General features: G+C 46.6%; 1 protein-coding gene across 3 annotated transcripts in view; it reads left to right on the top strand.

Annotated features, from left to right (window-relative positions):
• The first annotated feature begins 10,045 nt into the window (after window positions 1–10,045).
• Window positions 10,046–13,233, top strand: part of si:ch211-12m10.1 (teneurin-2) — a 69,297-nt gene continuing 66,109 nt past the window's right edge. For all 3 annotated transcript variants that reach the window (XM_035527055.1, XM_027000091.2, XM_035527054.1), the window contains exon 1: window positions 10,046–10,501. In XM_035527055.1, coding sequence (XP_035382948.1) covers window positions 10,459–10,501 — 43 coding nt within the window. In that variant the 5' untranslated portion in view covers window positions 10,046–10,458. The remainder of the gene's footprint in view (window positions 10,502–13,233) is intronic.

Below are 13,233 nucleotides of genomic sequence, written 5' to 3'. Positions count from 1 at the left end.
CTTCTCTCTTTCACTTTAATTTCTTTGGACCTGTGTTGCACATTTAATAGAAAATACCAAATACCTTATTACCTTGCGTTTTGTCTGTAGACTGGCTTCTCCTCGAGGGAAGGGAGAGACAAGAGCCTCCATCCTCCCCGCACTCGTGCGCGCGCGCGCACACACACACACACACACACACTTTCCTTCTCATGCTCTTCTCTCTCTCCATCCACTCAGAGGGGAGTGGTGGAGTGGTGAGGAGATGTGTCAGAGCCAGCGAGTGACAGGAACAGAGGGAGATTTCGACATGTTGTTGCTGTTTGCAGGGAAAGGCCTCTTCACGCTCACTGACAGCCTTGCTTCCGCTCCTGCCGCTCGCCTTTGTTGCGCGACAACATTATACTCTTATTTTCCCACCAGAATGCTCCTAATATTGTGTTGGTGGAGGAGAGCCATCCTGGTCGGACCCTGTTCATTTGGTTTTGGACTGTCATGCTTCGTTAAGAAGTGCAGCATCTTACGCTGCAAAACTCTGGGATGTTGCTTCCGCTCAGCTGAGCTCAGTAAATACCTGACATGGATTATGTCACAGCTGATACAGTTGATAAATGAGGAACAAGTATAATCACTGAAATCACTTAAATGACTGAAATGCAAGGCATCGGTAAAACGCATCTCCACGTCTGCTTTGCCTGACCTTCCTGCAGGCCACCTTGCAGTGGGTGGGTTAGTGTAGCCATCAGTCCCTCCCCATGCTCAGTCCAAGGGGTGGCATCAGAAGCACGGCTCGTTACCCACTAACAAGCCCCATCACGGCTTCTCATTAACGCCCTGTAGTCAACAGCCAGATACAAGAGCTGTAAATCACTAGCCTTAATGTGCTGCGCTTCACCATATCCACGAAGTAACACACACACACGCACACTCACACAGTCCATTTGTTAGTATTGCTGGCCCCATTATTCTCATCCTCTCATTTATCTGTTTGTTTTGGATGGATCTCCTCGTCCCCCTCATCGCACTCTCCTCCTCGCCCTCTATCTCTCTCTCTCTCTCTCTCCCACTCACTCTCTCACTCCCACTCCCTCTCAACCTCTCTCTCTCCCACACGCGTTCTTTCCCACTCCCTCTCTGTCTCATTCACTCTCTCTCTCACTCTCACTCTCTCTCTCACTCTGACACTCCCTCTGGTGGTGGCGAGGCTCCAGGCTTTAATTAAACTTCCACATCTGGCAAGGACATATCATGTCCTGCTCCATCAGTCCTGCAGCACCAACCTTGCCCCCCCCCCCCATCTTCACCATCACCCCCTCGTTTTCCCCTCCACCCAGCTCCAACCCCATTTGGCCTCGGCGCAGGGCTCAAACGCTAATCCTCCGCATCTAGCGCGCTCCCTCGATATGGGCCTAAACATATGACGGATGGAGTTTGCCAAAAAGAGACGGGGCTCGCGCGTCTCTGAAGGCTTGCCTTAATTGCAGTGGAGAGAGGACACAGCGCCGTAATGGGATAATGGTGGAGATGGACTTGACTCTGGAGCAAGAGTAATCAGATTCTCTCCACTGCACCTCTCCTCAGCCTCCTGATCACCCCCAAGAACTCTCTGTGCGCGTGCGCGTGTGTTTGCGTGTGCCTGCACTCGCGTGCGTGTGCCATTCGTGAGGCTGCATGAAACAACATGCACACTCACACACACCGTGTGGCGTTAACGATTTGCCCTAGATTTCCCTACTGCGGATGGTGGCCCAAATCTGCATATTTTTACATAACGCGGGGCCATTTTACTAAGCCGTTTCGAAGAACTGACAGCTTTTGATGTTTGGGGGCGCAGTCGATGTGCTGCCGGGACGAAGATCCGAATCATGGAAGGGCTCCGTTCCAGAGAGCCGTTTTGTAAACAGTGGCCGTCATGTTATCCAGCTCCTGCGTATTAAAGCTTTGCCAGATAAAGCGCAAATCCCCTGTGTTGAATTAACTCGCCGTGTTGATTCGAGACCGGGTCACTCCCGTCGCGAGCGAAGTTACTGCAAACAGAGCGAGTGTGTGCGCCTGACCCCGTGGGCGCCGCATCCCTCGTGGAGCCGCTGCAGCTGGACTGGCTCAGCGCGCTGTGCTGCCCGCACACCGCGTTGACTCCGATCACCTTCTCTAACGTCTCCCCAAACAGCTGCTCTCCACGTTTTCGCTCTTCCGTTCACACGAGGTTAGGCCATCGAGGCCCAGCACCTGCGCCGCGGGCTATAGCCTCCTACTCTGGCTTTTCTTTCCCCCACCCGTCCTTCTGTTGTCACAGTAATTAATTGCAGTAAACTCAAAGGAAGCCTCTCAGCGCTTTCTTCCTTGGACTTGGAAAGGTGAGGTGACTCACTTACCAATTAATGCGCTAATTGAGAGCTGGAGCTCAATGGGAGGCGTTAGATTAGCCCCGACTAATGACCCGAAGCCTTTTCCTGTCAGCCCAGAGACACCCGACAAGGACTCCTTCAAACGCCCCCTCCCTCACACCTGCTAGGAAAAAGTGTGGCGGTTTACGCCGACGACCATGAAAGCTCCGGCGGCGCAAAGCGTTTGATTTGAGCGCAGCCTTGCCCTGGTGTGCAGAAATCCCGTTTCGGGTGCGGTTCGGCTTGGATTTTCTCGGCTGGATGCCCAGTTGTACCTTTCTTTTGTCTTTCCTTCTTCTTCTTCTTTTTTTTTTTGTGCGCCTAGCCAGCGACCAGCCCTCCGGACGCAGCACTTTGAGTTTGCCTCACGGATCTCCAGGGTCACAGGCACCTTTAACCCCGCCCCCAGCAGGGAGCCTTGTCCACTCAACATCTCCGCAGAAGCTAGACACACACAGTCAGGGACACACGTGTATGTGCAGTGCCTCGCTGTGTATAGTGTGGGCAGGCACATGCGCACGCACACACAAACACACACACACACACACACACACACACACATGCACAAACGCACGCGCGCCCAAGCTCCCACACTACGTTCGTCCCCTCCTGCCCTGTGTGGTCCCTGGGGCACCCTCTCTGCCTGCTCCACCTTCCACTCTCCCCGCACTCCATCTCTCTCTTTCTCTTCCTCTAATAAGGCAGGGGACTGATGTGTTGAAGCTGTCTGCCAGCTAGGCGTAAGGGGGGGGGGCACACACCTCCTCCACTATGCTGTCTCTCTACGCAAGACACTCTTACTGTCTCTCTACGCCACTTTCGACTCGCTGCCTGCGTCCATGCCTGTCCTGCCCTTACTGAAGTCGAACAGGCGGTGGACACCTACGGCATGAGGAGAGATCTGCTGCGCGGGGGGGGGGGGGGGGGGGGGGTGACAAGGGGGGCCAACTTGAAACATGACCGACTGCGGGAGGCGAACCCTCGCTTCACCAATCTCTGCTGTACGGCTCGGGGAAGACAGGAGTAGCAAGTGGGCCCAGTGGCAGCCATTAGTGCAGGCTTTCAAAATGTAATAATGCCACTCTAGCCCTTATGAAATCGAGTGATTTTGAGGATGTGGGGTGGAGAAGGGGCGTTGTTACTAGGCATGAAAACCTGAACCAAATAAAAACTGAAATGTCTGTTTTAAAATGGGTATTGGTCTTGGGATTGCTGCTCGAGCAGACTTTATTGAATATTTTTGCGGGAATAACTGTTTGCTTATTGAAATCCAATACGTACAGGTGCCGCAGAGGCCTTACAGACTGACTACTGGTATTGCTTCAACTATCCACATTTAATGGGCTTCCCCCCCCCCCCAAGCACCCCCCCCCCGGCACAGACAGTAGCAGTTCACTCCGCTCGGCTTGAGTGCTGCGCATTCTGATTGCTAAGGCATTGCTGTTAGCATTTACGTATTGCCAAAAAAAAACCTTGCATAAAGCAGATTTAATTGTTTTTCAAAAAGTGGAAAAAAATCAGCACAAAAATACCGCCAACGGTGTAACTGTAAGCGTTTTATCAGCTTGGGTGGCAGACAGACCTCCACAAAGTCCCCAGCACCTGGTAGTTTGCAAATTCAATGCAGCCAGTTTACTTCAACATCACCTGAATAATTGCTTCCCACCCACTGTCACCGCAAAAGAAGCATTATGTAGCAAACCCAGCTGCATTGTATTAGAAACTGCAAGGCGGCGTTTGAAAATGTCTCCCAAAGAGTGTGGTGCACTTCAGAGAATGTCGCGTTCCTCTTCTGTTTGTTTATTATTTGCAGACCCAGTGCCCCCACTCAAGCCAAATGGCTCTAAGTGTGTGTGTGTGCGCGTGTGTGTGTGTGTGTGTGTGTGTGAGAGAGAGAGAGAGAGAGAGAGAGAGAGAGAGAGAGCGCGCTGTGTACGTGCTGTGCCCCGTTCCGCCATGTCTGCATTTTTTTCTGAAACATTACTGATAATTGCATTTTGACTTCATTATGGGATGACCAACTAGAGACAAAATTAGATCTGTTTATCTGAAGCCTAGCAGTGTGGAAGGATTGCATTTAAAAAAAAAAACAAAACAAAAAAACACCCTTTCCACTAGTGTTTTGATTGGGGAACAGCTCTCAGCATGGAAGGCTTGCCATAGCAGGGGAGGACCAAAAACAGGAAAATCAGTCCACCCAGGAGCTGTACGGAAACAAACAAATGTCATCTCGCAAAGAAAGGAGAAGAAGAAAGGATCTTGCAAGTGGCACAAAAGGAGAAGGCAGACGATGAGAACTTACTTAAACAAACAGTGACGCCCCACAGGGGGGATAGCACCTAGCAGGATGGCACGAGCTCCAGGAACTGACATTGCAGCCCGGCGCAGGGACCCTGTGCCAAATGCAAAGGGTATGGAAAGGAACGGACGTCGGAGGAGTGGTAGAGGAGAGGTGGGGGGGGGAGGCACAGTGGAGGGGAGGAGAGGAGGGGGCTGAACCCAGCGTGCAGGCCCTGAGCCAGGACGAGCGCAGGGAGGTGAGAGCGCCCAGGCTCTATGCGGAGAGCTGCAGCAGACAGAGATTGATGGCGGGCGGCAATGGGAGGGACAGCTCGGCCTCATCCTTCATCGTTCTGAGGGTCCTCTTAGTAGAGGCTATGCCCATAACACCGCATTATAAATAATGCTTCTTGCACGAGTGCAAATTGCAAATGAGCTGTTTTATGCATTGGTGTAGCGTGGTGGGTAACAACACTGCCTCCCCTCTGGGCCACTGGGGTTCAGTCCTCTGTCTGTGCAAGTGCTATACCAATAAGAGTCCTTGGGCAAAACTCCTAACACTACGTTTTCCTCCATAACATGACCGGAATGGTAAGGTGCTGTGGAGCAGGGTGCCTACTGCCTGTGCAAATGTATGCACCTGCATGAAATCCTTGCACTCAGGCCAGGTTAGAACCTAATCTGCTGTCTGTTTATTTGTTTGTTTTGTCTAAAGGATCGAATACAGCCTGCCCTTTACCTCCAACCACCGGACTCACAGGAGTTGGCTCTGTTATAGAAAAGATCTAAAACGAACTGAATTATTCGAGTTATCCGAAGCTATAATGTTAGACGCCATGGATCAGCTGTCAGGGCGTTGCATCAGCAGTGCTGTGTTGAGACAGCTCGTATGCGTGGTATGAAAACTGTAGCCTGTGACCTCTTTCCACGGAAGGTCAGCCAACTCCAGCCTGCTAAAAAATTTCATGATTTCATGATAGACAGCTTGTTATTAAGGGGACTGTAGTGTGGGCAGCTCAGAGACCACTAGACTCCTTCAGGATTCTGGTCAGCTGTGAACACCTGAGAGGCTCATTAGAGTAGTTAATGTTCGGGTTTCACTCACTGAGTCGCAGATAGGGATTCTTCCCACGCTGCATTGCATCAGCCCCTGGCTTTTTTATAACACTCGAGGACAAACTTCATCTGAACTTTCCATGGTCCAGCAAACTTTTAAAGGGAAATTTCACCCAAAATATCTTGAGTGTCTCGCCACTTCCTATAATTTATTCTGAGTCCATGAGATAATCCCTTTTTTTACATGATTATTCATGCTAGCAGTGTTTTGGTGGTTTGTATAGATAAACCTTAACCCTGTGACTTCAGAAAGTAAATGGAGATTTGATTCTTTGGCTTTATGCATATTTATGTGGAGACATAAATGCAAAGTGATTTATCGTTCCTGTGTTCTAGACAGACTACAACCTGATACAACTACACAAACCACAGCACTCGGAGGTGGGCTTTCTTAATTTCATCGGCTGACTCCGTAGGATCTAGCACAGGAACCCTGCTCTGACCTCAACACCAAGCGTTGTAAAAACAGTTACCTGTTGCCTTAACAGTCAGAGTGCAGTAGATCAGTCAGGCAAAGCCGTAGCATTTCTCACTCATTTGCCATAGATACAGCATCCCATCCCTCCATTGACCGTACAATGTCCTGTCAACAGAGCAGTGCTGGACTGCCATGCAGACTGTAGGTGTTCTTGTTTTCTTCTTTCACTGTCATTAAGAGGAGGATACGGGAAGACTGGCCCTGTGCCTGTAAAGCCTGACAAACAGATCCTAAAGGGATCAGGGCCCACGCTGTGCCTTAAAAGATATCATTTAGGTTCATTTAAAACAAATTTACAGTGTTTGTCATGTGCTTGGTTTTACATTTACAACTGGTATGAAATGGCCTCTCGTAATTTGCAAAATCAGAAAATGCAATATACAGGTAATGCTGCAATGTAACAGTTTGGTTATTAATTTTTTCTTAAGGCAAAGCCTAACACAGAACAGACTACTCGTATATATTCAAATTTACCTGGGATTACTTTACATGCTCATAGAATTGTGAGTAGTGATATGTTTATGTATTTGGTGAGTAGTGAAATGTTTCTGTATTTCATTACATGAGTATTGCCTCCATTCCTGCCGACTCTTCATCAGTATACTCTCATTCAAGTAAATATTGATTTGCTTCACAATTCTCAGGAATACAGGTCACTGGAGCTACTATGTTAGCTGTCAGTCGAAGATGTAAATAACTATTTATAGCTAAATGTTTGGACATTTAAGCACTTAACCAATAAGTCAGAAAATAACTGTAGGAAATGCTATCACTCAATTGTTTTTGTACTCATAGTTATAAAGGGCCTTTTCTTGAACCTAAAATTGTGCCCTGTGAAAGTCTATGAGAGGTTATTTTGTGATGTTTGTAACCCAAGCATTTATAAGTAAACACTGTTAAATGACCCTGAATGCTGAATAATAATGTTTTTTGGACTTTAGTGCTAGAATATTCCTTTAATGTAACATATTTACATGTTTTGAAAGGGTACCTACATGTATTTAAAAGGCACATACACATGTGTAGGCGTATAAGAGGTGTTATTAGAGGTCACATGAAATGCATTATTTTTTCTTTGAGCAATTAACATGGCATTTTGGTGCATGCATGCAATGTATAGCATGGAACAATTGTCAGGGCCCAGTGGAAGCCGCTCCATTTGTATCACTGTGATCATTTCTGACATGCATGAGAATTTACTTTCTTTCAGTAGGTCAATGTAAAAAGGTCAGATCAGCTTGATTGGCACTTAGATTCAGCTTACACAAAGAGGCATAGAAGCCTTCCATTAACAAGGCCCGGCGTTTTGTTTTTTTCTCACAAATTAATGCCTGTTGAGCGATTTAGGATCTAGTCTGTTGAGGAAAGATATGAAACCACACAGGTGAATTGTTTCATTATAGAGACACAATGTTACGGTGGCACCTGGGGCCTTTGCTTGTCATTAGAAGTGAAGATACAATACATGCTGGCGTAGAGAATGGATTGAAATGATAGATAAGGTTGTCCAGGAATTCATCCACCCACAATAGAGGATGCCATCTCGAATTGATATAGTGGCTGTTTCCACATGCTTAGTCAGGGTTTGTGTGGTTTTTTTTCATTTATGTGTGTGTGTGTGTGTGTGTGTGTGTGTGTGTGTGTGTGTTTTGTGTGAGACAGTGAGTACACTTATTGTAGTGCTCCTGACTGAAGGTCATGTTGTTGTCTGCTGCATGTTATGGTGCTGTATTTAACAGTTTTGTATTCAAACTATTCAATGCTGAAGAGATGTTTTATAAGAGACCATTCAGGGTGGCTACATTGTGTTAAAGTTTAAACTGGGGTGGGAAATTGAGTTAAGCACTGGGTGAAGGTCAGGGGGTTTGACACTGAACTGTATATGAGCTGTGTGAAAGGTGCTGTAAAAACTTCATTATAAGTAAGATCTTGCTTTTGAGTTTATTGAAGGTGGAATGGGTGTGTGTGTGTGTGTGTGTGTGTGTACGTGCCTGTGTGCATGTGCATGTGTATCTTTTTTTAACTGTGTATGGGTTTAGAGGCTTGTCATATCTCTGGTGGATCCTGGGTGAAGTTCTGGTTGTCGGTGCCTTATATGACACTTTACTGTGTTAAAGGTGCATCATTGACCAAAATTAGGTAAGTGAGCCCAGTTGAGCACACTCAAGATGGGGTGTGTGTGCACACATGCACAAGTGCTCATTTATTACTGAAGCCTGTAGCGCACTGCTGAACAGAGTTGTTGTGTGTAAGACAAAAGCAAGCAGTGAATTCATACCTTCGGTGTGTTCCTTCCCACCTCCTCCCCTACCTCCGCCTCTGCTCCCTTTCTCCATACTGTGTGTGTAAAAGATTGATGGTCGGAACCTGCCTCTGAAAGTGCACATGGATATATTTCTCCCCATTCACTCCCAGAGGACTGCATCCCATTGTCGCACTGTTTCTGCAGAGGACAGAGGCCCTGCAAGCTAAACCAATGCACACTCATTTTCATACACATTTTTGAGAGGTTCTGTGGCGATGGCAACAACAAAGCATTGAATTCTGCCCCTTTCTCTCGCACTGTGCTTCACGTGCGCGCGCACGTGCATGCGCTCCACACCTCCCCACCTTCTCTCCCTCCCCTCTGCTCCATTGTTGCTCCCTCTGTCCCTCGCTGCCCGTCAGAATGGCGGCGCGACAACAGCATCTCCGGGCGGAGGGGCTCTTTGTGAGCGCTGGCAGCCGTGCCTGCACCGGGGTAACGAGGACGGATGCCCGTGCGTGGGAAGAGGAGCCCGCTTTGTAGCGGCGTGCCACACAGTACCAAGGTTCCTCAGATGCAGGCGAGCCAAGACACCAGCGCAGTGCGAACAGATACCCGGGCCAAGAAAATGACGGTCTGAGGCGAGACAGTTTGTCTCTGAATTAGGCCCTAATAAGTTCACTTCTTCTGTTTCCCAGCCAGGGTTTGTAAAAAGGAAAGCGTACCATTGAGTCTGTCATGGAAACAACTTGCACCATCGTACAACAAAGCAACAAAACTTACCTGTTGGTCATTTATTATGCTGTCTTAGTATGTTCATACATGTTTACTGCTGTACATGTAGAATGATGTGCCATGTGACAGTAGACACAAGGCTAATAAGATCTGCATTATAAATGTCATACTAAGAGTAATATGAATGAATTAAGGCGGTATTAGGTAACTTCCATGAAATCTATGTTTTTTTATACAGTAAGTTGTTGAGGATATAAATTCATGAAAAATGCAAAATAGAATAACAATTGGGAAGAAAAGAGTAATAAATAATTATAATTCTGAGGAAATCAACATTTAAATGGGAAATAACATTTTTGTTCCTGACCATGTCTTTAAATTTCTGCATAATCCTTATAAGATGTCGGGTGGGTGGGTGAATATTAATAATATTTAATATATAAATAATGGGGAAGAATTAAAAGTAAGACTAAGAATAAGTGTGTGTGTGTGTGTGTGTGTGTGTGTGTGTGTGTGTGTGTGTGTATATATATATATATATATATATATATATATATATATATATATATATATAAAATATGTGTGTGGTAGTTTAGGCAGTTATTTGATGTAGGCTTGTTTGAAAGCATTGACTTGCTATGAGAATTTGAATCCAAACTGACCTCATTCATTTCATCTCAGACGTTTCTCAATGCATTTTCCGGTTCGTGTGTTATGCAACGTACGTATGAAATTTCTACTTTTTTTTTTTTTTAAACGTCCATAATTGAAAAGCCGACGTTTATCACCCAGGCTTCTAACGTAACGGGAGCTAAACGGCCGGGCTACGCGTTCAGTGTCGGAGGGTTGCGACTGTGGCCAGCAGAGCAGTGTTCCAGAACTGCGGCCAGACTACACGGCATATTTGGAAAGGAGAGAATTTGCCGTAAGGGGCGCGCAGGAGGAGCCCAGATTCAAATCGCCGTGACTACCACTCGATGAGCTCACCTATATGCACGCACTCGCTGGTCTGTCCGCCTCTGCGAAACCCGCACGCTCCACTCCGCGCTTCGTTCGTCTTTTCTGCCTGCGCGCGTGTCGCTCCTTCCCGCCGAGGCTCGCGTCTAACGGCCGGCGCAGCGAGGAGGATTCAAAATTCGCTCAAAATTCGCGCGTGTCGGAGGAGAGCCCTAGTCGCTCGCGCCTGGCGTGCTTCTCAACGGTCGGAGCGATGCTGGAGGAATGTTCATTACCGCTGAATGAATAGACGACCCCGGGTTAGCGGTATGGAGAAAAGAAAAGGTAAGCGCTTCTCCTTATCGAGCTGGAAACGCTGTTGGAATCGGTGTTGGTCGAAAAAATATATACATTTAATGAGTGAGTGTATGAAGTTAGATGACAGACGGAGAGGCTTCTCGATATAGGTCGCCCGCACTTCCTTTGATGATTACTGATTTTTTTTTTTATTCAGGTAGCCTGAAAATATAGGTTAGTGGAGTCGCGGTGGAAATCTTGACGGGATGTTCATTTGGCAGGTTACATTTTACGTCTGTTTTAATTATGACTCAACAGGCTATTGATTTTCTTGAGATATGTTGATAATTGTGTATCCTATGTGTAATATTTTTTTTTCCTAATAAAGTCTTTGTCTTATAAAGTGCATTAGTCCACCGGTTAGACATCGCTAAATAGAGAAGGTGGCGAAGCGTGATTTGGGGGTAGGCTGTACCTCGGGATACTCCAGCTGTTTCTTAAAATATCGTGGCACTTATCCGTGAAATCTCAGTAACCACAAGCCTCCTCAAGTTGATCGTGTGCCTCCAGTCAGACAGAGCTGCTTGCTTATGCGAGCGATAACGCCTAGACGTGTCGGAGGAGCAAACCCTAGCGACTCACAAGGCTCGCCTTAGAGATTTTGATTATGTCGATAGACACTCCCAGATGTGAAGTTTACTTATACCATCTTGATTACAATAAAAGTTTCAATCTCTAACAGATAATCAGATAATCAACGTTTTATTTTGCCGCTGCTTCATTTGGACTGATTCTCAGTCATTTACATCAGACGGCAATTCTGGCACCACAAATCATTTGCTCATACAGAATATCACATTGTTGCTGTTTCTGTCTGTCCAAATAAGATGTTTAACAAAAGCAGAAACACACTGCTCCTATGGTAATGTTGTATTTTTATTACTATATAAAGTTTATGATTAATGATGGATTTCAGTACGTTTTATGCAGTTTTCCTTCTTTGGAGTATGTTTACGTACACATTCGGCCATCAGGCTTGGTGACGGTCAGTGACGGTCTCATCTGCTTCTCATTCATTCTCTCTCTCTCTCTCACTCTCTCTCTCTCTGTCCCTTCCTGTGCCTGCTGCTCTGCCTGTCATCTTCACTGCTGTCCACTGGAGGTGTGTGAAGGATGGCGTCCGTTTGCTAAACCACTCGTCCTCGCTCCTCTGGCCTAATGGTGCGCGTCTCACAGGCCCACTCCATCATCACTAATTGACAATGACTTTAGGCCAGCATAACTTCAGGCCCTGTGCCAGTCCTTAATGTGGGGGGGTTTCTCTGAGCTTTCCTATACCCAAGTCAGGGTCTACGAGCCGACAAGTGCTTCAATTTCGAGACAAGTTTGTCCCACTGATCGTCCATTTCGGGTCATCTCCCTGTGCTGTTGTCTTTCTTGTAGGTGGATCCATTCCATAGAATCCCATCTGCACTATGCAGATGTCCAGCTGTGATGTAGGTCATATGATATTCTTTTTTTGCTGTTAATTCCCCAGCCAGTTCTTATTAATTAAAGCAGGCTGAGCTTAGTTTTATATTCTATGTGTCTCCTTCTGTTCAATGAATGTATAGAGATCTACATTTTTTGCTTATCATTATAATGGAAATGTCAGGCTTTCGACAATAATACTAATTGAGTCTTACAGAATGATATTTCCTTCATCTACATACAAAGCATATTTCATTAGAATAATACTATTCAGAAGCCAATTTTCTCAATCTGACTCATAAGGCTGCTGTTCTCTTTTTTGTTGTTGTATTCTTTCTTTCAGCATCTTACATTTGTGCTTCTTCAACAACAACTGTCTTTCCATGGGGAAAAAAAATCTGTTGCTTTTGCTATTATGATAGTTCCTTTTAATCGAGTGTGTGAGAGGCATGTCTGTTGCATGCCATTTTAGCATATGCCTGTTTTTAACACATCGGAGGAGCCTGTTGTTTTTCCAGTATTCCACTGTATGTATGTGGCTTTGTTATTCTGGTGTGCTCCATGTGAGCTCCCTAGCTGAGCTGGAGTTGCATCACTCGCAGGCCCTGCGACTCTGTAGAGGGAGCCGTAGTGAGCAGCAGCACAGCGACTTCTCCTCGGGGTTAGATGATGCAAAGCACCGGTGAGTTTACCTCAGTGCTGTGGACCCCGTGTCCCCTCCAGGCCAAGGGCTCGGCCTGCACACCTACCGTCGGGAGTGCCCACACTGGCTCACCCTGCCCACTGGCTCAGCTTGGCGCTAATGACAGGAGACAGGCTCTCCCCGGTGGCCCTATTCACCGCCCCTGGACACTGCCATGCACACAGCTGTCACCCATGTCAACCATGATTGACATGTGCCTGCCAGCTCTGCCACCCAAACAGGGCTCGAACTCTTGCTGGTTGGAAGGAACTGATTTTAATTATTCATTGTTTAGACAACGCTGGTTTGTATGTGGTTCACACAGATGTGTGTGTGTGTGTGTGTGTGTGTGTGTGTGTGTGTGTGTGTGTGTGTGTGTGTGTACGTACTTCCATGTGTAGATTTGGAGGTTTGACTTGTGTATTTTTAGAGCTAAATTAATGAAGAAGCCACTAAATTCACTGAGACCTGTTAAAGGAGAAACTCAGGGCAATATAGTGTGGCTGTAATCAAAACTCTACTTCAAAGGCGGCAGATAAATTTAGTAATCCCCAGTTTCGGATTAGGATTGCCTCTATCTTTGTGAATATGGCAAAAAATCTGCTCTGGAGAAAACAATGTGTTCCTG

This window comes from Electrophorus electricus, chromosome 6 (genome assembly GCF_013358815.1).
Source record: "Electrophorus electricus isolate fEleEle1 chromosome 6, fEleEle1.pri, whole genome shotgun sequence".
Classification (NCBI taxonomy): Eukaryota; Metazoa; Chordata; class Actinopteri; order Gymnotiformes; family Gymnotidae; genus Electrophorus; species Electrophorus electricus.
Note: the sequence above shows the minus strand (reverse complement) of the source record. Positions and strands in the feature narration are given on the sequence as shown.